The sequence below is a fragment of the Oryctolagus cuniculus genome, chromosome 20 (genome assembly GCF_964237555.1).
Source record: "Oryctolagus cuniculus chromosome 20, mOryCun1.1, whole genome shotgun sequence".
NCBI lineage: Eukaryota > Metazoa > Chordata > Mammalia > Lagomorpha > Leporidae > Oryctolagus > Oryctolagus cuniculus.
The window spans coordinates 8709253-8734623 of record NC_091451.1 but is presented as its reverse complement, the minus strand read 5'-3'; the positions used below and the strand labels follow the sequence as shown (position 1 = coordinate 8734623).

Below are 25371 nucleotides of genomic sequence, written 5' to 3'. Positions count from 1 at the left end.
GATCTTCTGTATATTAAGATAATCGAAAATGAATCTTGATGTGAATGGAAGGGGAGAGGGAGTGGGAAAGGGGAGGGTTGTGGGTGGGAGGGACGGTATGGGGGGAAGCCATTGTAATCCATAAGTCGTACTTTGGAAATTTATATTCATTAAATAAAAGTTAAAAAAAAATACCAGGAAATAAAAACGTACAAGTCACTACATAGTTGTTGAAAAATAAGTGGAGGCCGGCGCCGCGGCTCACTAGGCTAATCCTCCGCCTTGCGGCTCCGGCACACTGGGTTCTAGTCCCAGTCGGGGCGCCAGATTCTGTCCAGGTTGTCCCTTCCAGGCCAGCTCTCTGCTGTGGCCAGGGAGTGCAGTGGAAGATGGCCCAAGTGCTTGGGCCCTGCACCCACATGGGAGACCAGGAGAAGCACCTGGCTCCTGCCATCGGATCAGCGCAGTGTGCCGGCCGCAGCGCGCCGGCCACGGTGGCCATTGGAGGGTGAACCAACGGCAAAGGAAGACCTTTCTCTCTGTCTCTCTCTCTCACTGTCCACTCTGCCTGTCAAAAAATTAAAAAAAAAAGTAAGTGGAAAACTGAACAGCTAAGCACCCACAGGCTCTCTCAATGCCTTTGAAAGAGTAAGCATTGTTCAAACCACAATTCCAGAATCAAGGGTGATCTTGGAAGGCATCAGTAGCTATGCGGATTTCCACAGGCTCTTTATGTCAAACCAAAATATCTTTCCACCAATACGGTTCATTTCAAAAGATACCTCAATTAATGGTTTTGCAATTTCCTCTGCGTGTGAATCTTCTTGTCAGCTGAGCCACGACAGCCTGATCTCAAATCAATCTCAGGACCTGTGTAAACTCATAAGCTTTCAACTACTGTGACTTAGGAAAATCAATTCACAAGTCCCCCATTAAGTAACAATAATCACTTTGGTTTCCATGGCATGCATGGTCTTTTTCAAAGCTTACACTTTCCAGCTGTAATTACGTTTAAGTTTAATGTTCAGATCTTTGCATTATACAATTTTGTTTAAGATTTATTTTATTTATTTGATAGAGTTACAGAGAGGCAGAGACAGACAGAGGTCTTCCATCTGCTGGTTCACTCCCCAGATGGCCCCAACGATCCAAAGCCAGGAGCCAGGAGCTTCCTCTGGGACTCCCACGTGGGTGCAGGGGCCCAAGGACTTGGGTCATCTTCTACTGCTTTCCAGACCATAGCAGAGGTGGATGGGAAGAGGAGCAGCTGGGACTAGAACCAGCGCCCATATGGGATGCTGGCGTTTCAGGCCAGGGCTTTAACCCGCTGTGCCACAGCGCCAGTCCTGCATTATACAATTCTTAATGCTTCTGGACAAGTCAGTAAAACAACTTTGTACCATTTAGGTAAAGTTGCCCATGCATTTCCCTATTATCTCACTGTTCTGAGAAATCTCTTAATGAGAGTCTTTGCCCACAAGTTGGTTCATTGCTTTTCCTTTGGACTTTCAAATAGTACATCTGTGTATCCTGCAAACACGCAAGCTCTTTGGGGTTTAGAGACTGGGAGTATTGGATCCTATTGAATACTGTGCATCCATTTATACTTAGTGCCACCTTTAAGGTACTCAGAGAAAGGGGCATTGGGCAAGATGGGACCTGTGTGTGCTTACTACAGGATCCCATCGTAGTCATGCAAACGAAAACCAAGATGAAGTGTTTCCTCTTGCACAAGTGAAATGACACCATGTATTGTGTATGTGATGTTGTGGAAAAACAGAGCACGACTCACTGTATTAGCTGTACAATGAAAAGTTCTAGCAAATAACCTGGCATACAGTAGCCAATAGTGCATCTACTCCAAATGCTCCAGCCTTACACACTGCCCAACAAACACGCTGATCAACTTCAATGAAACCCATGAGGAACATCTGAGGCTAAATAATACATAATGTGATGGCATGCATTTTAGTAAATCTTTTTATTTGGGCCAAATGTTAGTATTTTAAGATTATATACAGTGCTATCACATATTTTCAATCACAGGACATTGGCAGATTTGGATTAAATTTCAACCCAGAGATTAAATTCCTGAATTTTATAAATAACGCTGGAAAATGGCATATAAGAGAGGCTGAGCAACCATGTGATATGGAGACGACTGCTACTGACAGCAATTCCACATGGCTCATGCAACCTCCATTCAAATGTCTAGATGAGAAATTAGCAGAGGCACATTCAGGAGACTGTCATTTTTCCTGTGCTCATCTTAGAAAGGACTGACTGAAGATAATCAGTGTGCAGGTACTGTACGTACACAATTTACTGACAAATCTTACGACATCCCAGTATATATGGACGCAAACATTCATTTGTCTGTTCTGACATGCATACGTACATACATATTAAGTGGAGCTTGAAAACAATAAAGGATAACTGCAGAAGTAGAAAATGTGTTATGAACTTTCTGTCAATTACATAAAGTTTGACATCTTAAAAAACAGAGCAAATAAGGCAAAAACTTATAGAACGTTACCACACATTATACAAAATGGCAAATACACATCAGCAAACACACTGTCAGTGTCCACACAAAATAGTCACTTACATGTAACAGATAGACATTAACTTTTTAAGAAAAGAGGTTTCAGATACAAATGCCAGTGTTTATTAAGACAGTACAGTATTACCAAAAGATAAATACTAATCTATAAATAATGTATCTATTGCATTCTAAATATATATTTTATCTCCATGTATAATTTAACTAAATCTCCATTTATTAAATATTAAATTTCACAGTAAATTGTTACTTTCTAACCTTTCACACTTTATAACAGTGTTAAGTTTTTGCTATTTCAAAGAAATAACCTACAGTCTCCCAGAAGAATACTTTTTAATACTGGCAGTCTTCTTCAATGCAGAAAATAAATATCTTTTCCTGTCAGATAGCTCAAAATTAAAAACTTCACACCATGCTGTTTTTCTAAATGAGAGGTTTGTTTATTATTTGAAAGTCAGAGGGACAGAGGAGACAGATACATACACACACACAATTGAGAGAGAGAGAGGGAGAGGGAGGGAGGGATGGAGGGAGAGGGAGAGAGATCTTACATTTGCTTATTTACTTCCCAAATAGCTACAACAGCCAGAGCTAGGTCAGTGAAGCCAAGAGCCAGGAACTCCATCTGGTCTCCCAGGTGTGTGACAGGAACTCAAGTTCTTAAGCCATCCTCTGCTGCTTCCCGGGCACATCAGCAGGGAGCTGGATCAGAAGCGAAGCAGCCAGGACTCGAATCAGCAGTCCGTGAATGAGATGTGGGTGTCCCAAGTGCGACGCTGTGCCACAACGCCCTCCCCTGCACACCAAGCTGTTACTCAGTATCTTCTTCTCCTCTTGGGCACGGTGAACTCTAAAGACATCAAATGAAGAAGAATGACGCATCCATTAAAAAAAATAACTGACACTTACATGATAGTATGCATTCAAACTACATAAAAATTTAACTGATATAACACACGGGTATGCTCTCACAGCAAAATTCCAGTAAGAATTTTAGAAACTGACATATTCATTTATGAAGCATCTTCAATAATTTCATGGAAAATGTGAATTAAAAGACTTTATTTATTGGAGGGGCAGAGACAGAGAGACATACAGAGAGAGTGCCCATGTGCACTAAACACAAGAGATTAGGTCAGCCTGAAGCCGGGACCTGGGAACTCCATTCAGGTTCAGTGGCGGGAACCCAATCACTTGAGCCAACTTATCTTTTAACTCTACTTTTCCGTGAATGTTTTAATGTCCTCTCACGTTTAATTTTTTCCTTGAAAATGATGTGTAGTTTAATACTTGCTATCTCCACTGGGATAGTAAGATTGAGATCTTACAGATGTGGCAATCTATTGAATCAGTGATCTCACGCATCCTAAATCCTGCTTACTAACTTATTTATTTGACAGATAGAGTTAGACACAGAGAGAGACAGAGAAAGGTCTTCCTTCCGTTGGTTCAGCCCCCAAATGGCTGCTATGGCCAGTGTGGCGCCAATCCAAAGCCAGGAGCCAGGTGCTTCCTTCTGGTCTCCCATGAGGGTGCAGGGGCCCAAAGACTTGGGCCATCCTCCACTGCCTTCCCGGGCCACAGCAGAGAGCTGGCCTGGAAGAGGAGCAACCAGAACTAGAACCCGGCGCCCACATGGGATGCTGGCACCAGAGGTGGAGGATTAACCAAGTGAGCCATGGTGCCGGCCCCCTGCTTACTAACTTATGAGGTTGTTTCACTAAGTGCACACTCCCTGGAGCTGGCATGGACCCACTATGCCAGACTGGAAAAGCATCTAGGCCAGTGCTAAGAGACAGAAATGAGGATGTCAAGTTCATTCCGATGAAACCTGAAAATGTTATCCAAAGTATGAGTACCACATATCTGTCTGGCTACCAGAGCAGTGCAAAGCCCAACACCCAAATAGCTGTCCCTAGAGAGAGCTGTGAATCTAAAGGTCACTGATCATCAAAGAAGGAAATGCAAGTAAAAACCATGAAATCCATGAGAAGAAATAGACCCTTCCAACAAGAAACCCAGGGGAACGCAGGAACAGGGAACGATTTCAGAAGGAAAAGAAACAGACTCCTGGAAGAGAGTGCCGGGCAGGGACCATCCGCACAGAGGGAGGGACTGCTCTCTCTGAAAAGATGACGTTGCACAACCCCTCGTGGGAATCCACTCCCATTCACTCGCAGCTCTGTTCACGGGAAGTGTCCTCACTGATGGTGCCATCCACACAGGAAGTCCCCCGTGAGCCAAGAGCACAGGATCACGGGGACCCGGGACAGCCGCCGGGCTCACACGGGGCCTCAGCCAGCCTGCTCCATGGGGCAGGCTTCCCTAAAGTTCCCTCTGTACCTTGTTCACTGCAGCTTCCATTCTCCTCCTCTTCTTTAATGACAGGCATGCTCAGACGTAAAGACTTCTCCTCCTTACGTGTGCTCCGCTCATGGCCTGGAAATGATTTAAAATAGTTGGAAAATGATTTTATATGAAAATAGAATAATAACTTTTGAGAAAACATTTACACAAATAGTGTCATAATCACAACATAAAAATTGGAAATTTAAACTAAAAATTAAAATTGATGGTAAATAGAAATATGCATTTAGAATACATGTCTTTTAAAAATTTCAAATATTTGTATCTTTGCTTGAAAACAGTCTCAAATTCTACTGAAATAAACAGAGAAAAAGAGATGGAACAAAATTAGCCAAATACAGACAACGAATTCAACCTTCACCACATACAATAGGGGTTATAACTGTGGACATCAGGAAATAACGTGTGTTACTTCAACTTTATCCAACTAAATAACCGTAAATGCAATTTTAAAGTTGAACATCCTGGGTTTTTTTTTGATTACAGGTAACTTTATTTTTTTTAAATTAACAGGCAGAGTTAGACAGTGAGAGAAAGAGACAAAGGTCTTCCTTCTGTTGGTTCACTGCCCTAATGGCCACTATGGCCAGCGCACCGCACTGATCCGAAGCCAGGAGCCAGGTGCTTCCTCCTGGTCTCCCATGGGGTGCAGGGCCCAAGCACTTGGGCCATCCTCCACTGCCTTCCTGGCCACAGCAGAGAGCTGGACTGGAAGAGGAGCAACCAGGACAGAATCCGGCGCCCCAACTGGGACTAGAACCCAGGGTGCAGGCACTACAGGCAACTTTCTTTTGTCACCACATCTCTATGAGATAAATTTTTCTAGTCATAATTTGCCATTGACTTTGCATTTCCAAAAACACAGGGTTTTCTATATCCACTTCTGTTGCCTAGAGAAATACCAGTCAAAGTATCAAATACCACTGACTTATGGGTGCATTTGGCACAACATCCTGAATGCAACCCCCATGCACACTCACTGTAGTCTTTATGATGTGTCTTTCTTCTCTATAACACATTTGCCACCAATCTGTGTATTAATTTGTGTCTTTCTGGTCTACCTCTGTCTGCTGGTATGTAAGTGTTACAAGGACAGATTCTGGTTCATTTCCATGATGGATCACAGTATATAAAATAGCCTAACATACAGTGGGGCCTCAACAAATATTTACTAAATAACCAGATATTGATTCAACTATTTTAAAACACAATCTTCATAGAATAGATGTGCTAACAGGTACCTGTCAACATAGGAGACTTAAGTTTTTCTTAAGTTCACACTTTCTGACTTATGTATGTTGGAATCATCAAGGGGTAACAGATTTTGTGAATGAATAAAATGCCAAAAATAGAGATGAATAGTAAGATGCGCCTATCTTTTCAGACAGTAGCTCCAAAATTACTTTCCAGAACTCTTTTCCAGAGCAGAGTCAGGATTCGGGAGCCCCATCTGGGTCTCCCACGTGGGAGCAAGGGCCCATGAATTTGGGCCATCTTCTGCTGCTCTTCCAGACACATCAGCAGGGAGCTGGATCAGAAGCAGAGCAGCAAGGACTTGAACTGGCATCCATATGGGATGCTGGCACCACAGGCAGCAGTGTTTACCAGCTATGCCACAGGGCCGATCCCTCTATTTCCTCTTTATTTCCATCAATACTTAATCAGCTTGTTAATTTACACAAATAACCATTGCTTTTCTTTTTAAAACTATGAATGCACTGACTCTATAGAATAATTTGGGAATAATCGACAGCTTAATATTCGGTCTTCCAATCAAGAAGACTATGTCTCTGCATTTTTAGGTCTCTGATTTCTTTCATTATTTTATAGTTTTTGGCATACAGATTCTGCACATTTTACCTACATACCAAAATGATTTGCAGTTTTGGTGTTACTGTACTTTTTTTTTTTAAGATTTCTCAATTTTCAGTTGTTCATTGTTACTATAGAGAAATGTTAATCCTGTACTTTTTTTCGTTAAAGATTTATTTATTTATTTGAAAAGCAGTTACAGAGAGGCAGAGAGAAAGAAAGAGGTCTTCCATCTGCTGGTTCACTCCCCAAATGGCCATTCTTTTTTTTTTAAACTTTTATTTGGTAAATATAAACTTCCAAAGTACAGTTTATGGATTACAATGGCCTTCTCCCCCCCAAACTTCCCTCCCACCTCCCGCTCCCTCTCCTATCCCATTCACATCAAGATTCATTTTCAATTATCTTTATATACAGAAGATCAATTTAGTATATATTAAGTAAAGATTTCATCAGTTTGCACTCACACAGAACATAAAGTGTAAAATACTGTTTCAGTACTAGTTATAGCATTAATTCACATTGAACAACACATTAAGGACAGAGATCCTACATGAGGAGTAAGTGCACAGTGACTCCTGTTGTTGACTTAACAATTTGACACTCTTGTTTATGGTGTCAGTAATCTCCCTAGGCTCTAGTCATGAGTTGCCAAGGCTATGGAAGCCTTTTCAGTTTACTGACTTTGATCTTATTTAGACAAGGTCATAGTCAAAGTGGAAGTTCTCTCCTCCCTTCAGAGAAAGGTACCTCCTTCTTTGATGGCAAATGGCCATTCTTAACGATCTGAAGCCAGGAGCCAGGAGCTTCTTCCAGGTCTCCCATATGCGTGCAGGGGCCCAAGAACTTGGGCCATCTTCTGCTTTCCCAGGCCACAGCAGAGAGCTGGATCAGAAGTGGAGCAGCTGGGACTTGAACCAGCACCCATAAGGGATGCCAGATTGCAGGTGATGCCCCAACCCTGTACCTGCTGACCTTGCTAAATTCAATTATTAGTTCTGCTAGCTCTTTTGTAGAATTTGGGGAATTTTCTATGAGTAATTTCATTGGAAAACAGAGTATTGTTTCTTCCTTTCCAATCTGAACATTAATTTCTCCTTTGCTTGCCTTACTCTACTGGAGGCTAACAGCTCCAGTGTAACCTTTATTAGAAGTAATGAGACTACATTCTTAGTTTTACGGGAAAAGCACTGTTCCACCATTGAGTGTGATGGTAGCTGTGGTTTATCACACATGTCCTTGATGAGGATGAGAAAAGTTCCTGTCTAATTTGTTGTTGTTTTTTTTTTAATCATACTGGATTTTTTCAAGTATTCTGTCTACAGCTCGAGATGATTATGTTGTTGTTCTTTACTCCGTCAAGATGATGAATCACATTGCTTTAGTTTCTTATTTTAAACCAGCCTATACACCTGTGACAAATTCTGGTTGCTCATAATATACTTTCCATTTAAATGTACTGTTAAATTCAGTTTGAAATATTTACTAAAGATTTTTGCAGGTATATTCATGGGGATATTGATCTTTAGTTTTCTTTTTTGATAATGTCAATCAGCTAGAAAGTATTCTCACTTATATTTTCTGGAGGAATCTATATAGGATTGCTAATTTCCCTTCTTAAACATTTGGTAAAGCCTTTAGGGAGTTCATATTACATAGCAGACATTAGTTTATTTCACTTTGTTTCTCTTAAACTTATGTTGGTTAAGAAATTTACCCATTTTATTTAGCTATCCAGTACTGGCATATTTATTCTGAATCTGTGTAAAGCCTATAGTGATACATCTTTCTTACCAAATTGTGATAGTTTTCCAGCAAATTCTCTTTAAGTATTTTTTTAGGCATGAAATGAGTCCTCGCCTCTCACAATAATTTCATAGCCCCTCCATCATATCACATCTCACTCCATTCTTCTGATTATGCTGATTAGCTTTTCAGGAGCAATTTTTTTTAAGATTTTTTTAAAAAATGTATTTGAAAGGCAGAGTTGTAGAGAGTAAGAGAGAGATCTTCTATCTGTTGGTTCATTCCCCAGATGGCTGCAATGTCCAAGGTTGGACCAAGTCGAAACCAGGAGCTGCATCTGGGTCTACTACGTGGGTGGCAGGGGCCCAAGTACTTGGGCCATCCTCTGTTGCTTTCCTAGGCCTTGAAAATAGAACAGCTGGGACTCGAACCAGTGCCCCTGTGGGATTCTGTAGTCGCAGCCAACATATTTACCTGCTATGCCACAACTATCAACTCCCCTCAAGAGCAATTTTAAACACACACATGTACACACAGCTTCAAAATTAAAGAAATAATCTATTTCTTTTATGTAGGGCCGGGCTTGACAAACTATGGCCTCACCAACTGGAGCACAGCTACACTCTGTGTTTCTGCATTGTTTATAACCATGATCTCACTACAACAGTAGAGCAGTTGTCAAGACACCGCGTGGCCCACAAAGCGCACAAAGCTTACTATGTGTCCTGCTACAGAAACAGCTCGATGATCCCGATTCTGAGGACTTTGTCCTTTTTAAAATCAAGCGTGTAAGCTGATCCTATGAAATGTCACCTCTGGTGATTATTTAAATGAATTCCCATTTCCTGCTTGATGCTGCTTATATGGTAAACTATATTACCACATTCCAAATAATTGCACCATGCTTGCATGCTGGAATGAGTGCACTCAATCAGGCTGTCTTGCTTTATGGGGTTCTTTTTGACAATATAAGAGCTGGAATGATTTCGGAAATACTTATAAGTGAGTTTAGTCTAACAAGTTTCTTCAAAATTACTGCTAGCTTTGCAAAATGTAAAAATTGTTCTTTTAGTGTCTCTCTTGAGCACCCTTAACGACTACTGCATCTCCTCCTCTGAATTTGCAACGCACTTGAAGGCTCTGCTACAGCACTTAGTCATATCTGGCGTATATTAAAGGGATTCCATTCCCCTCCCCCACTCAATATAGGGAAACACGTGTTCCAAGACTGTAGCTGATCTCCACATACTCCTGCAGTGGCTGGGAATTTGTTTTGTATTAGGTGTTAAACGATTACTAATGTTTCTAATACTGTTTTTCACCTAACCTTGTTAGCCAAATTCTAATTCTATGCACGATTTATACTTCTTACAGAATTTATAAAAGTACAACTATTGAAATATACAGTCATTCCTTTAAGAACCAAATAGCAGGAGCCAGTCGCCTGCAGTGCTGGCATCCCATATGGGTGCTGGTTCGAGACCTGGATGCTCCACTTCTGATCCAGCTCTCTGCCATGGCCTGGGACAGCAGTAGAAAGTTGGCCCAAGTCTCTGGGCCCCTACACCCAAGTGGGAGACCTGGAAGAAGCTCCTGGCTCCTGGCTTCGGATCGGCTCAACTCCGGCCGTTGTGGCCAATTGGGGAGTGAACCAGCGGATGGAAGACCTCTCTCTCTCTCTCTCTCTCTGCCTCTCCTCTGTGTAACTCTTTCAAGTAAAAATAAATAAATCTTAAAAAAAAAAAAAAAGAACCAAATAGCAAAGGTAGTTTTATAGGTACAATGTTTCAAAAAAGCAGGGATACCTTAATTAATCCAGATAAGGAAAAATATGATTGATACAATGCATTATTTACCACACACTGCTCTATACATAAGCTTGATTCATACACAAAACTAATAATTATACTGGATAATTCTAGATAAATTCTGCAATGATTGAGCTGCGTCACTCTGGACAAGTTATTTAATCTGTATGGGCCTAAATGTCATCACTCATGAAAGGAATGTGAAATGACTCTAAAGGTCACTTTCAGCAACAAGAGTCCAGAATCTAAGAGAAACTTAATTTTGATATTAAATCTCACCATATTCTCAAACAAGTCTGTAATCCTTAAGAAAGCAATCAGGATGAGGGGAACTGACGCTAAGACCCATTCTCCCAGGCTGAGTCTTAGGAAGACTATAAAAGCTTACCTTTGTTCCTGGAGGGCGCCTTCTTTCCTGCTGATTTCAATGTCTGTCTGCTTCTTTTCTTCTTAGCTGCTTGGGTCTGTCCTGGATTTGATGCAGAATCGGAGTCAGAAGAGTCGAGTTTCACCTGACGATGCCTCCTTGACTTCGATGCCTTCAGAGTTAGAAATTCAATTGACCACAGGGAATTACAAGATGAATCCAATGGGTACATAATGCAGAGAGAAGCAAAACAGGAAAGGATTTACAGTATTTTGGTAAATCTGTATCACTGCAAATGGAACTCTGTTTTAGAACTGTTTAAACAGGAGAGTACTTCAGAAATCTGTGGAAAGTGGAATTGAGAGACAAGCTTAGGTGCTGCTGTTGTGGTGCAGCTGGTTAAGCCATTGCCTGCGAAGCCAGCATGCCTGAAGGTGCTGGGTCAAGTCTTGGCTGCTCCACTTCTAATTCAGTTTCCTGCTAATGTGCTGGGAAAGCAATGGAAGATGGCCCAAGGGCATGGCCCCTGCACTCATGTGGGAGACCTGGATGCAGTTCCAGGCTCCTGGTTTTGGCCTGGCCCAGCCCTGTCTGTCACTGTCATTTGGGGAGTGAACCAGTGGATGGAAGACCTCTCTCTTTGTAACTCTTTCAAATAAATTAATTTGAAAATAAAAGAGAGAAAGAGAGAGAAGTTTAATTTTGTATAAATTTTTTGAATTCCAGGCAAGTTTCTCATACATATTTTCCATGAACTTTTTGAACACCCCTCATATTAAAAAGGAAAAATTCTCTTTCCATTGAAACTTAAGCCTGGAACATTTAAGATGGGAGCTGTCATAAATGGCCCTTTAAGGCGATGAAAACAACCTAATCGGTGAGAAGTAGAAGGACAGTCCTCAAGATGCTGTGCCTGAGGCCAGGTAGCAAAGGAGGGTTTAGACAGAGCAGGCAATGCATTATCCAAAGCAAAGAGCTGCAGTTAATGTCATGTAAGTGGTACACTGTTAACTGTTCTTGAAAAGCAACCACTTATTACATGTTAACTGTACTTCAATAAAGGCAAAACTCACAACAATGCAATGACACACAATTTATAGGTTATAATTTAATCCTTTAAATGATTAAAAGACTTCATAAAATCAAGACTATATTAGGGGCCAGCGCTGTGGCATAGTGGGTTAAGCCTGCGCCTGTGGCGCCGGCATCCCATATAGGTGCTGGTTCAAGTTCCGGTTGCTCCTCTTCTGATCTAGCTCTTTGCTATGGCCTGGGAAAGCAGTGGAAGATGGCCCAAGCACTTGGACCCCTGCACCTGCGTGGGAGAAGTTCCTGACTCCTGGCTTCAGATTGGCCTAGCTCTGGCAGTTGTGGCCATCTGGGGAGTAAACCAGCAGATGGAAGATCTCCGTGTCTCTGCCTCTGCCTCTCTGTAACTCTGCCTTTCAAATTAACAAATAAATATTAAAAAACAAACAAACAAAAACCTCAACTACACAAGAAAATGTTTCATTTAAAAAAAAAAAAGAAAGAAAAAGAAACAAAAAAATTCCTGAGAACCAGAGGATTTCAGGAAATTCACTAGAAGTGCCAAGCTAATGAGCAAAAATGGCATCAAAATTTCAGACAAATACCAGAAACAACAGCAAAAACAGAAAAGCTGCAAATGGATGCATTACAATGTTTGGAACAAAGGTGAGGGACATAGCAAAGAGGGGGATGGCTGGGATATATGCACTCTATGGTATTTGATTTTTAGGACTACATACATGTATGACTTTGAAGAAAAACTAAAATGTGACTAAAAGCATCCAGAGAATTTCCAAAGTACCTTACTGAAGAAATAACTTACCTGAACAACAAACGAAAAGGCCTTGGATTTTATTTTTGCTAATGATTCTGCCCTTTCACATCTCTGGAAGTAAAATAAACAGAAAGAAAAAAGGTAAGTCATGCAAACCTTAGATGAAATTATGAATACTGAAGTATTTATTATCAGAAGTAAGATCTGCAACTGAAGGCAGGGAAAAGAAACACTTCTTGGACACAGACAATATTCTCTGGCAGACACAGCACCTGCTATGACATCACCCCTGTAGCTCCTGGAGATTTACACTACCCAAGCTTCAGAATTTTCCCTGATATTTATTGTAATACTGCACAGGGTCATTCAGCTTAGCACGCAGAATCACAGCTACACAGACCAGTGCCCTGTAAGCAAGCACACAGCGAAGTTTTCTGACCTCTGTCTCTTGTGAACGCTCCTCCCTTGTTTCTTCTCCATCTTTAGGTTTCAGGGGTGGATTCTGAAAGAGCAAAAATGTTATTTAAATATACACACATATATGCACATACAATTATTCCATTAACTGCAAATCAATTTCAGAACAGTGAGAATCAGTTACTTTTAATTACTGAAAAGCATGCTACCCATTTTTATTGCAAGGTTCACCGCTGACATTTGGATCACAGCTAACTCAGCAATAACGTATCTGAAACCTCCTAATTAATGAGACAGCATGCACTACATGTGGCACTAAAGAAACTGGTTCATTTTCCTTTCTTTCAGGTTTTCAGAGGTTTTAGTCATGCCCAATGAAGACAGTTTATCTATTAAAGAAAATGCAGGTTTTTACATTGAAGGCCTAGATCATTTGTGTAACCTATTAGTACACTTAAGGAATTATGATGTTCCTTTTTTTTTTTTTTTTGACAGGCAGAGTGGACAGTGAGAGAGAGAGACAGAGAGAAAGGTCTTCCTTTTGCTGTTGGTTCACCCTCCAATGGCTGCCGCAGCCGGCGCACTGCGGTGGGCGCAGAATTATGATGTTCCAAAATGTACTCTTATTTAAATAGACTATTAATTATCAAATCACTTCCTTGTTCCCAAGACCTGTCATCACCTATTGCTTTTCTTGTTAATTGTTCCTAAAATTAAGTTTTGAGCCAGTGTCCTTTATATATACAGGAGAGCCAAAAAGTGGCAACACATCTTTCTGAAAGATAATATATACTGGCTTCTGAGCACTTGGGAAAACATTAACACATTATCAGACAGAGTAAGTACTCGAAAACTGCTTATCTTTTGCTTTTATTTTTTCCAACTAGCATTTACTAACATAAGATGGTGCGGAAATTCAGCAAGGCCGTCTCCGGCTGAAAAGGCTAACGTGGAGGACGGGCAGGCTCTCCTGAGTACACCTGAATCAGAAAACTAAACTGAAAAGTCGTGTTGAGGAGACTTGGAAATGAACAAACCACAGCAGGCAGGGACTCTGGGAACACAGAAACACATGCCCCGTCATATGAGAGAGACCACAGGCAGGAGAGTAGGACCAGTGTCACCAGCCCTCCTGCTTTGTAAGAGAAGTACTGGTAATTAATTCGAAATTTTTAAATGGTAGATCAACACTGTGCCAAACACATCCTAGCCCAAAGACTGCCAGAGTGCAACCTCAGGAGGATGCTAAGTTGCACAGGTTTTAAAAAATCTGTGGTATATTATTATTTCTCTTTAAAAATAGAGGGAAGAGTATTTCACCTGGTGGTTAAGACGCCTGCATCCCACACTGAAGAGCCCGGCCAGTTCTGCCTTTGCAGGCATTTGGGGGTGTGAACCAGTGGGCAGGAGCACTCTGTCTCTCATATAACTATTTTACAAAATCCACGTGTACTCACTCCACTTAGAAGGCTCTATGCCGTCATATAGCTGGTGAGGGGCAAAACCTCCAACTTTTAGCTCCCCCGAACATGCTTTCTAAAGTGGCCGCTAAACAATGCTGTCTGCAACGTGACCACCCACGGCCTCACACTAGCGCACAGTACAAGGGGAGGCATCAAGCAACGCAGCTGCTTACCTTCCTGTCTTCCTGCCACTGCTGATGCTCCAAAACTATGTTCTTAATCGTGTCAAAAAAATCATCCTTTATCAAGCTGATGGCCTTTTCTTGCAGGGAGTTATCAGCTAAAATCTTACGTTTCATCTTCTGATAATGATCATGAACATTCAGCATTTCCTAATGTGAAAAGATGAGTCCTTTATTTCAACTTTTAAGGAGAAAAAGGTAAAGTCAATGCAGAATCCAATCACCTTCCTAAGTGGCTGTGAGCTGACAGGGAATGCTGCTCTACCGTGTACTGAAAACAATAAAATTGTGCAAGAAAAGGCACACAACTGTGTATATATATATATATATATATATTAGCTGTAAGCTTTTATTTGGTGAGAGAAATACATAGGCGAGTGAGGGCCCTATCTAAAAGAGAGAGGGAAATCTCGATTCATACTGAGTACCATGAGCCAGCCACGTGGTGGAACATGTATACCAGGACGCATGGAGCAGGTGGTCCAAAAGCCACATGCCCCGAAGGCACAGGACAGCAAAATTTTTTTTAAGTACAACTGTAGTAATAAAGGACTGCTTTCCAAAGGTAATTCACTGAATTCAACTCAACATACATTAACTCAGATACACTACTATGGAGAAGTACCAGGTTAGCTTAACACAGATTGCACTCCAGGATATAACAAAAATCATTACACTATAACATACCATTAAATATCATTACTGAACATTTTTACATCAAATTGTCACATCAAAAATATTTACATAGCTCTCTATGCTGTGCTGGAGATTCTAATAAAATAACTCATCCAACCCTCCATGGAAACCCCAAAGCCTATATGCCTGTCACCATAAGTTCCATCATTACATGAGTAATAAGATTCAGGATGAAAAGAAATAGAAGGTGGTTTATAATACCATCTGTGGCATCACCTAGTGAACAGACCTTCCTCCAGCAGACATGTCCAGGCAAAAGGGCAATCAGCTGTGTGGGGAGAAAGACAGCATGCTGCAGAGCTAAGAAGCCACAGATCTGCACCGGGATCAGGCTCTAAGGCAAGCACAGAAAGGCTGTCACCTCCATCACAGAGGGCCACTGCACCCTGTGAGTCATCCCCAAGTTAGACTACTCAGTTCGTTTCTAGTAGATTTCGATGGCACTGACACTTCTGAAACTATCAGAAATTGCTCAGTAGTGGTCAATGCTCAAACGTGCAGGACCTGCTAGGAGAGAACAGCATCCAAACAGGGAGAGGCCCTACTCCTAACAAGTGCTGAGCTGCTATTTCACTACAGGCCGTACAACATGGGAAGGATCACCAGCTGGGCCTGGTTCTGAGCCTGAGTTCTGTCCCTTGCTAGATGAGAATCATGTTCCACATCTCTATAAAATGAAGCAATGTTACAAAATCCCCTGCCTACACAGGTGAAATGTTGTAGCATGTTACAGAATTAAAAGAAAGAGACATGAAAGTGCATGGACTTTGGATCTGACAGAGGTGGACACTTAAGTCCAGTGTCTGTACCTTATCTGATGCAAACTACTTAACTTTTCTGAAAATCCATTTCCTTGCATTTAAAATAGGGAAAATAGCACCTCTATAGAATTAGTATGGAATATGTTACTCTTAAGGTAACATATTAAAAAAATCTAGCATAATTTCTGGCACACAGAGAGTGCTCAACACATAAGGACCATTACTGTAATTGTATAAATGGAGGAGAGCTGGATTCTGTTTCTGGCTGCTGGCTTTGGCCTGGGTAGTCCCAGTTGTTGGGAGGGTATTTGGAGAGTTAAGCAGCATATGGAAAAGTTCTGTCTGCCTCTTTCAAATAAATAAATAAACATTCAAAAAAAAAAAAAAAAAGAGAGAGAGACATATAGAAATAAAGTGATTTTCTCAAGGTCATATTTAAACAGCAGGGCTAAATCAGAATTCAGATGTTTTGGTTCAATAGTTTATTCTTAGAACACGGTTCTGCAGATCTGTGCTGAGCTAAGACACTAGTCGGGTGGGGAACATCCAGCCCACAGGTCATAAAAGGGAAAGCATTTAATCTGGCCCTGCCAAGGCAACCATAGGTAGGACTGGAAATTGAGATTTATAGCAGGCTAATTTTTGAGTTGATAATTTTGTATGGCTCATGAATGATGTTATAAAAATGCAAATGGCCACTTGCAGAGAAAAAGCTCCCAACTCCTGCAAGCCAGGATGACTCACACAGGCCCTCCAGGCTAGAAGCTCACGAGCATTTGGCATTTCACAGCCCGATCCTTCTGACCCTCCCCTCCAATCACCCTATGAAAGCGTCTTTGGTGCATTACCCCAGCACTGTTTCCTGAAACCGCCCATAAATTATAAAGTATTAGAAGGTATGTTGAAAGACTATTAATAAACATTCTCCTACCAAATTAGTCAACAATCAAAAATTACAACGAAGTTCATCTTTTTCATCACAAGAACGTGGGGGAGAGTAAGATCTTGGGAGCAGGTGCTTCAGCCAGCAGTTCAGATGCTCGTGGGCCGTTCCAGTGCCTGGGTTCAACTCCCTGCTCCAGCCTCAACCAACGCACCCCTGGAAGGCAACTCTGATGGCTCAAGTATTTGGGATCTTGCCAATCATGTGGAAGACCTGGATTGCATTTCTGGCTCCTGGCTCTGGCCCTGGCTCAGCCTTGGCCACTGAGGGCACTTGAGAGAATCAGCTGATGGGCGCACACTCTCTGCCTCTCACATAAATAAAAAAATAAATATTTTTAGAAAATTCAAGATCTCTTGTTCTAGAACACCCTTGGCCCTGTCTGCATGATCCACATCCTGATTAACTTCTTGGGAAATCCTTACTGTACCCTGCAGCCTCCCGCCTCTTCTCCTCACTGGCTGTTCCAAGCTTTCTCAACCCTCAGTACCCTGAAGCCCAAGGTCCTCTCTTGAAGTGCACACTACTGGGCCTACTGTATGTCTTCTGTTTCTCATCCTCACAAAGAATTCTAAGAACCCTTTCTCACCTGCTTCACTCAGGTTTCAAGGAAGAAATACGCCTTTTGTCCAAGGCTAATCTCTCCACTGGGGTACTGATCTTGCACCCTCCAACCTCCACAGCAGGAACCCTGATCCCTCCAACTAGCCTAAACATATACCTTACACCGTGTCTCTAATCTCTAAAACTTCTTGGTGACTGTCTCTCTCTCTGAAAATTATTTCTATTATGTAAAGCATTTTTATTACTTTCTTTTTTTTTTTTTTTTTTATTTTTTTATTTTTGACAGGCAGAGTGGACAGTGAGAGAGAGAGAGACAGAGAGAAAGGTCTTCCTTTGCCGTTGGTTCACCCTCCAATGGCCGCCGCTGCAGCCGGCGCACCGCGCTGATCCGATGGCAGGAGCCAGGATCCAGGTGCTTTTCCTGGTCTCCCATGGGGTGCAGGGCCCAAGCACCTGAGCCATCCTCCACTGCACTCCCTGGCCATAGCAGAGAGCTGGCCTGGAAGAGGGGCAACCGGGACAGAATCCGGCGCCCCGACCGGGACTAGAACCCGGTGTGCCGGCGCCGCAAGGTGGAGGATTAGCCTATTGAGCCACGGCGCCGGCTACATTTTTATTACTTTCATTCCATCTCCTCACTAAGCTGCTAGAGGACAAAGACCTTAGTTTTCTTTCTTTCTTTTTTTAAGACTTTATTTATTTCAAAAGAGTTACAGAGAGCAGGCCAGACAGAGAGATCTTCCATTCACTGGTTCACTCCCCAGAAGGCCGCAAAGGCCAGGAGCTTCATTTGGGTCTCCCATGTGGGTAGCAGAGGCCCAAGCACTCAGGACATATTCTGCTGCTTTTCCCAGGCCATTAGCAAAAGCTAGGTGGGAAGTGGAGCAGAAGGGACATGAACCAGTGCTGTATGGGATGCCTGCGTAGCAGAAGGTGGCTTTACCTACTATGTCACAATACTGACCCCTTTAGTTTTTGTTCTATTTCAGATCTTCAGTGAATGATAAATTTCTAACCCCCATCTCAGCCAAGACCACACAGGTTCTGCCCAATAAACAGGCACTACAGAAGTGAATGTGCACCTTAGCTTCATTATTTTCTAATCTCTTCATCTCCACTTTAAAAAATATTTATTTATTTGAAAGGCAAAGCAATAGAGAAAGATAGAGAGATACTCCATCTTCTGATAGTCCACTCCCCAAATGCCTGCAAAAGCTGCGGCTGGGCCAGGCCAAGGCCGGGAGCCAGGAACTCCATTTGAGTGTCCGACGTGGGTGCCGGGAACCAAGTACTTACACCTTCATCTTCTGCCTTCTAGGCTGCACATTAGAAAAGACCCGGATTGGAAATGGAGGCAGGACTAGAAGCCAGGCGCTCTGAATGGGATGTGGGTGTCCCAAGTGGTGGCTTAGCCTGTTTGCCATCCATGCCCACTCTTACTCAATTTTAAATCAGGGATAAGAACATCTATTTTTTTAAAAAAGTAATAATTAAAAATTGTTGGGAATGAGCATTTGGTCTGTGGTTAAGATACTTGCATCCAACATTGGAGTACCAGGCTTTCATTCCCAGCTCAGGCACCTGACCCCAGCTTCCTACCAAGGCAGACGTGGGAGGCAGCAGTGATGCCTCAAGCAAAGAAGGCCTTGCTACCCCTGTAGGAGACCTTGGTTGCATACAGGGCTCAGAGCTTTGGTCCCAGCCTGAGCTGGCCTTTGTGGGCATTTGCACAATGAACCAACCGATGGGAGTTCTTTCTTTCTCTGTTTTTCAAATTAAAAAAAAATTTTTTTAATTGTTAAAAACAATTTTTTCAAGAATATTGTAGGAGTAAAATGATGTGCACAAAACCTCTTGCACATACTGTTCCTTCAAACATTTAGTAAACAGTAATTTCTTTCTAAGAGAGCAATTCTCAACCTTTTAGCGGCATGAACACTTTTTAAAATCTCAGGATAGTTATGCTCTCATGCCCTAACAAATACTCATATACATGATAAAAATTTTCATGGGATTTAGTGGGACCGCGGAGATACAAGAACTATCCAAAGGACATACCAGGAACTCAGACTAAGAATCCTTGCTCAAAAATAAATTCACTGTACAGAAAGAGCCCAGAATGACTTCAAAGATCAATTTGCTACTTGAATTACAAGCATCATAGATACAACTTGACCAGCTGATGCCCAAACATAAGAGGCATCTAAAGGACCATGAACAAATATCAAAGATCTGATCCCTCATTCATGGATGACATAGATCACACTCATGATTTACACATCACCTCTTTCAATTCGTCTAACAGGATAAAAATTATAATCCTCATATTAATGAGCCTCAAAGAGAAAAAAAAACTCAACCTGGGTACCCCCTCGTCTACCTTCCCAATATCACTGGGCAGGGTTATAGGCTGCACCCCTACAGCGGGGCTCTGTCTGTACCTCAGGACAAGGCTTTTCCACTCATGTATGTGTCTTACCACTGCTTACCCGTACAAGAAAGATTCTTCTCAAAAGTAAACAAAACTCAAGTAAGGACTAAAACATATTACACATAAAATCATTTTAAGACCGTAACTCTTATGATGTTAAAAGTTTACTTTACAAAAATAGCCTATTTTTTAATACTGAGTAAAATTTAAATAAGTGTTGTAAAAAGAAACTTAGGAAATAAATGCACATTATATAAAACTGAAACACTTATTCTACGACCTATTCCACATCAATCATAAATATCAGCTTCAGCGTCTGAATGAACCCATTCTGAGTCCAAACCCAGTTTTATAACAACTGTCTCTTTCTCACCCTGCTTCAAGACTTACAAATCTTGATACAGTTAAATGTTCTAATACTTCAGAGAAAGAGCATTCTACAAGTGGTTAAAATTATTAGAAAAATTGTCAGCCTACAGTAGATAAGCTCAACACACAGTTGGCAATAATTCTGTAAAAATTTCAAGAGCACAAAAGCAAACTGACCTCTAATACATCAGAAGTGATAAGTTTCATAACACGATCAGATGTGTCCTTAAATTCTTCTGTAACTTCAGTTCGCTGAATTTTTTTCTTCATTCTATATGACAGCTATAAGATAACAATTGTCTTTTAAAATGGATGTCTTTAAGGGATTTTTTAAAGTGTAAAATATAAGCTAGAAAAAAATTGCCAGTCAGTAAATATAGATAAAATACAAGTGACTCTATGGGTTTTCCAAAGACTATGAGACTTCTAAGCTATCCCTTTAGATGCCATGCCACATACTTATAAATTCGGTTGAGATTCAGATTAGTTACAGGATTAGCCAGCCAATGGCAGAACCATAACTAGTACTAACCAGAGTCTCAACTGTCACAAGATTGAAGAAATAACAGATTTTATTTATAGCTTTAATAACAGTTTTATTAATAGTTTCAACTTTTCACTATCATATTGAAACTCACTGATCCTATCTCAGTGATCCCTCTGACGTTTGCATAAAAGCAGGAGCAAACACAAATGATACCAAATGTAATTTCCTCTCATAGCTATATGCTTAGTTTATGACATCCCAACACACACTGTTTTAAGGCAGATGCTGAATTTTGTTTGCAGGGAAAAATATAATCATAAAACATTTCCCCTTCTATTTTAAGACTGTTAAGTTGTGAACACTGTAATATTCTTTCTGTTTTCTGGAGACTGATCTGTTTAACTGAAACCAAACTGTTCATTTTGAAAAAACAATTTTAGGCAACTTACCAATTTGGGCATTGCTGTAAAGTGAAATGCTTTCTCTTGGCGTAGCTTCCGAAAAATGTAAGCTGCATCAAAATGTTGTGCATTTATCAAATCTTGCTGAAATTTTAAAACTTCATCCCAATCCCTTAGGGCAACTCTGATCTGCAACCAGTAAGAGGTTAAAAAATAAACATGATAAGAAATGTCAATCTTTTTCACAAATGTAATATAAAAGTTAGCATTTTTATTTTGAGCAATTTAAACTGAAAATACGGTATCTGGGGGAAAACAATTCACCAAACATTACCTTTTGTTTTGGTTGACACAACTGGGTGTTATAGAATCCATACAGCAGATATAAACCACCAACCCTGATGTGGAAGGTGTAGGGAGGTAAAAAGTATCGCCACGCCAAAGCTAACGCTTCTTTCGTAAACGTGTTCTTTTCTAAGTTTCTCATTTTGCCACTAGAAAACAAAAAGAAAATACGACTCACTAAGTAAGAAAGTGATGAACAAAAGCCAGAACAGGTATTTCTGAGGGTATTTTCAAAATTCCATGGAAAAATGGGTTATAAATATATTTGGATGCAAAATCGACTTTGAAATCCATACATACATTCCCTGAAGCCCCCTGAGATTTTTTTAAACAACAGTGTCCAATAACTGGATGAGGATTCCATACCTGATCCATTCATGATTCAAGCCCTGAGACATGTATGACCACCAGGTGAGTATCATGTGGCTTCCAGAAACCTGAGCTTTACTAGCCAGAGTGGAGAGTAAAGAGGAAAGGGTTTCAAAGTATGAATGGCTGGGTAGGTAGGTACTGAAAATATCTAACAAAAGAACCACGGTTATGTCACAGCAGCAAGAACTATGAATTTACTATGTAATGAAAGCTCCCCCTGCACTCTCGGGGATTTGACCCAAATCCTCCCTGTCTTGGGAAGCTGAGCAAAAAGTCTGAGAAACGTTACAATGTAATCTGCTGCAAAGCTCCTCTCCCCAAGGAGGAGGAGCAGGTGCCACCACACTCCAGAAAGCTTTCTCAAAGCATCCAACAGAGCTAGTAGGCTCTCTTGGCAATCAAGTAACCAACGTCATAACCAGAAAATGTATTTGCCGTGGACATAATAATCTAAAACTGTTGCTGTGCCAAGTTAACCAAAAGCTCTGAAGATCAGCGAGAACGTAAAGAAATCAAAATAATCCTTCTTAAAACTGCATTTTAAAAAAGTGAAGGCCTCAGAAAAGTTGGCACAGCAGCCTTCTATCTAGCACACTTTTTAAAATGGATAATGGTAGCTTAAAACTTAACATTTTTATAAAGTATTATAATACTGTTTTTTGGATAACTAAAATAATAATTATTGTTGAATGCTAAAAAAAGGGAAGGTGCATTTTTTTTTTGCATGTTTTAGGCAGTTTCTATACAAGACTTGAAATTAGTGCATAAAAAAAATTTATGTTTTAACCTTGGCTAAGGTTTTTTTTTTTCTTTTTTTTGGGCAGGCAGAGTTAGCGAGAGAGAGACAGAAAAAGGTCTTCCTTCCATTGGTTCACTCCCCAAATGGTCACCAGGGCCGGCGCATTGTGCTGGCCGGAAACCAGGAGCCAGGTGCTTCCTCCTGGTTTCCCATGCGGGTACAGGGCCCAAAGACCTGGGCCATCCTCCACTGCACTCCCAGGCCACAGCAGAGCTGGACTGGAAGAGAGGCAACCGGGACAGAACCGGCGCCCCGACTGGGACTAGAACCCAGGGTGCTGGCGCCACAGGCGGAGGATTAGCCTAGTGAGCCACGGCGCCGGCCTGGCTCAGATTTCTCCAAGTGTATTATTTAACAGATAAAACTGATTCTTACTCATGCATTACACAAATATAAAGAGTCAGGTTTTCCCTATTAGCTAAAAATCGGGACAGCCCTAGGAAAAATTTCCTGACATACCTCGTTTCCGTAGAGGGGGCTCAGAGCAAGATCAAGGCTTGGGCTGGTAGCTTGCACTCCCTGCTCCACCACCTACCAGTTGTGTAACCTCAGAGAAATTACTGTAACTTCCTACACCTCACTTTTCTCATCTATAAAACAAGGATACACATACCTTCTTTTAAGAGGTGTGCTATGGATTGAATAAATTAAGCTATAAATGCATGGCATTTTTACTCATTAAAAAACACAACAACTTGTTGCCCAGGATGTACAATACACGTGCCCTATTTTGATTTATTTCGAGGAAAGAAAAAAAGAGAGCTTTTATATCTTATGCAGCAGAACGATTTTAATCACGAAGTCTGCCGTTTACTCAGACTCTTTAACATCGTATACGTTACGCTAAGGGGAACAGTAGTCTGGAAGCGCCTGGAAGACTGGGACTGCACCTGCAGCACCTGGGGAGAGGCCTCCCTGCCCCGCACCAGGGACCCCTGCTCGGACTTCCGGCCTCAGCTCAGACCCCTGCCCTCAGCTCGGACCCCTGCCCTCAGCTCCGGCCCCTGCCCTCAGCTCCGACCCCCGCCCTCAGCTCCGACCCCCGGCCTCAGCTCCGACCCCCGGCCTCAGCTCCGACCCCCGACCTCAGCTCCGACCCCTGCCCTCAGCTCGGACCCCTGCCCTCAGCTCCGGCCCCTGCCCTCAGCTCCGACCCCCGGCCTCAGCTCCGACCTCCGGCCTCAGCTCCGACCCCTGCCCTCAGCTCCGGCCCCTGCCCTCAGCTCCGACCCCTGCCCTCAGCTCCGACGCCCGGCCTCAGCTCGGACCCCCGCCCTCAGCTCGGACCCCTGCCCTCAGCTCGGACCCCCGGCCTCAGCTCGGACCCCCGACCTCAGCTCCGACCCCTGCCCTCAGCTCCGACCCCCGGCCTCAGCTCGGACCCCTGCCCTCAGCTCCGACCTCCGGCCTCAGCTCGGACCCCCGGCCTCAGCTCGGACCCCTGCCCTCAGCTCCGACCCCCGCCCTCAGCTCCGACCCCCGGCCTCAGCTCCGACCCCCGGCCTCAGCTCCGACCCCCGGCCTCAGCTCCGACCCCCGGCCTCAGCTCCGACCCCTGCCCTCAGCTCCGACCCCCGCCCTCAGCTCCGACCCCCGGCCTCAGCTCCGACCCCTGCCCTCAGCTCGGACCCCTGCCCTCAGCTCCGGCCCCCGCCCTCAGCTCCGGCCCCCGCCCTCAGCTCCGACCCCCGCCCTCAGCTCCGACCCCCGGCCTCAGCTCCGACCCCCGACCTCAGCTCCGACCCCTGCCCTCAGCTCCGACCCCTGCCCTCAGCTCCGACCCCCGGCCTCAGCTCCGACCCCCGACCTCAGCTCCGACCCCCGCCCTCAGCTCCGACCCCCGGCCTCAGCTCCGGCCCCTGCCCTCAGCTCCGACCCCCGGCCTCAGCTCCGACCTCCGGCCTCAGCTCCGACCCCCGACCTCAGCTCCGACCCCCGACCTCAGCTCCGACCCCCGACCTCAGCTCCGACCCCCGCCCTCAGCTCCGGCCCCTGCCCTCAGCTCCGACCCCCGGCCTCAGCTCCGACCTCCGGCCTCAGCTCCGACCTCCGGCCTCAGCTCCGACCCCTGCCCTCAGCTCCGGCCCCTGCCCTCAGCTCCGGCCCCTGCCCTCAGCTCCGGCCCCTGCCCTCAGCTCCGACCCCTGCCCTCAGCTCCGACGCCCGGCCTCAGCTCGGACCCCCGCCCTCAGCTCGGACCCCCGGCCTCAGCTCCGACCCCCGCCCTCAGCTCAGACCCCTGCCCTCAGCTCAGACCCTGGCCTCCGCGTCCCTCGCGACCACAGGCCCCTACGGGGGGTGAGACCGCAGGGCTCGGGGTGCCACGGGGCTGGGGGCGCGCACCGGGAGAGTGGGGCGCTCGGACCTGGGAGACGGAGGCCAAGGGCACCCCTTTCCACACGGCCCGCGGGCCACAAACACCTACGAGAAGACGGTCGCAAACTTCATGCTCCTCCAGAGCTCCGCGAAGCCCTCGAAGCCCACGCTGTTCGTCTCCTGGAAGCGGCTGAGCAGCACCTCGCAGTCCGTCTGCAGACCCGGAGGCGTCCCCATGGCCATGGCGCAAGGAAGCTGCGACACTCACGGACCCGCGCCAAGCAGTCGCCCGGGAAACCGACGCCGGACGCCCCGCCCCCTGCGGCGTGACGCCACGGCGCTCCCGAGCGTATTGGTCGACTCCTTTCGCTCCGCCTTC

The 25371-nt window shown here is 43.7% G+C and overlaps 1 protein-coding gene across 3 annotated transcripts; it reads right to left on the bottom strand.

Annotated features, from left to right (window-relative positions):
* Nucleotides 1-1941: 1941 nt before the first annotated feature.
* On the bottom strand, nucleotides 1942-25343 carry SNAPC1 (small nuclear RNA activating complex polypeptide 1). Of its 3 annotated transcripts, none has more exons than XM_002719530.5 (10): nucleotides 25102-25343; nucleotides 21495-21654; nucleotides 21209-21349; nucleotides 20450-20554; nucleotides 14500-14658; nucleotides 12886-12948; nucleotides 12495-12557; nucleotides 10664-10814; nucleotides 4886-4981; nucleotides 1942-3392 (listed from the first exon to the last, which is right to left on the bottom strand). In XM_002719530.5, the coding sequence occupies exons 1-10, from the start codon at nucleotides 25233-25235 to the stop codon at nucleotides 3358-3360; spliced, it is 1107 nt and encodes a 368-aa protein (XP_002719576.3). In that variant the 5' UTR covers nucleotides 25236-25343; the 3' UTR covers nucleotides 1942-3357. The 3 variants fall into 3 exon arrangements, with proteins under 3 accessions (XP_002719576.3, XP_069921167.1, XP_051682380.2); XM_070065066.1 differs by having other exon boundaries at nucleotides 25042-25298; XM_051826420.2 differs by lacking the exon at nucleotides 25102-25343 and adding an exon at nucleotides 23136-23261.
* Between the last annotated feature and the right edge of the window lie 28 nt (nucleotides 25344-25371).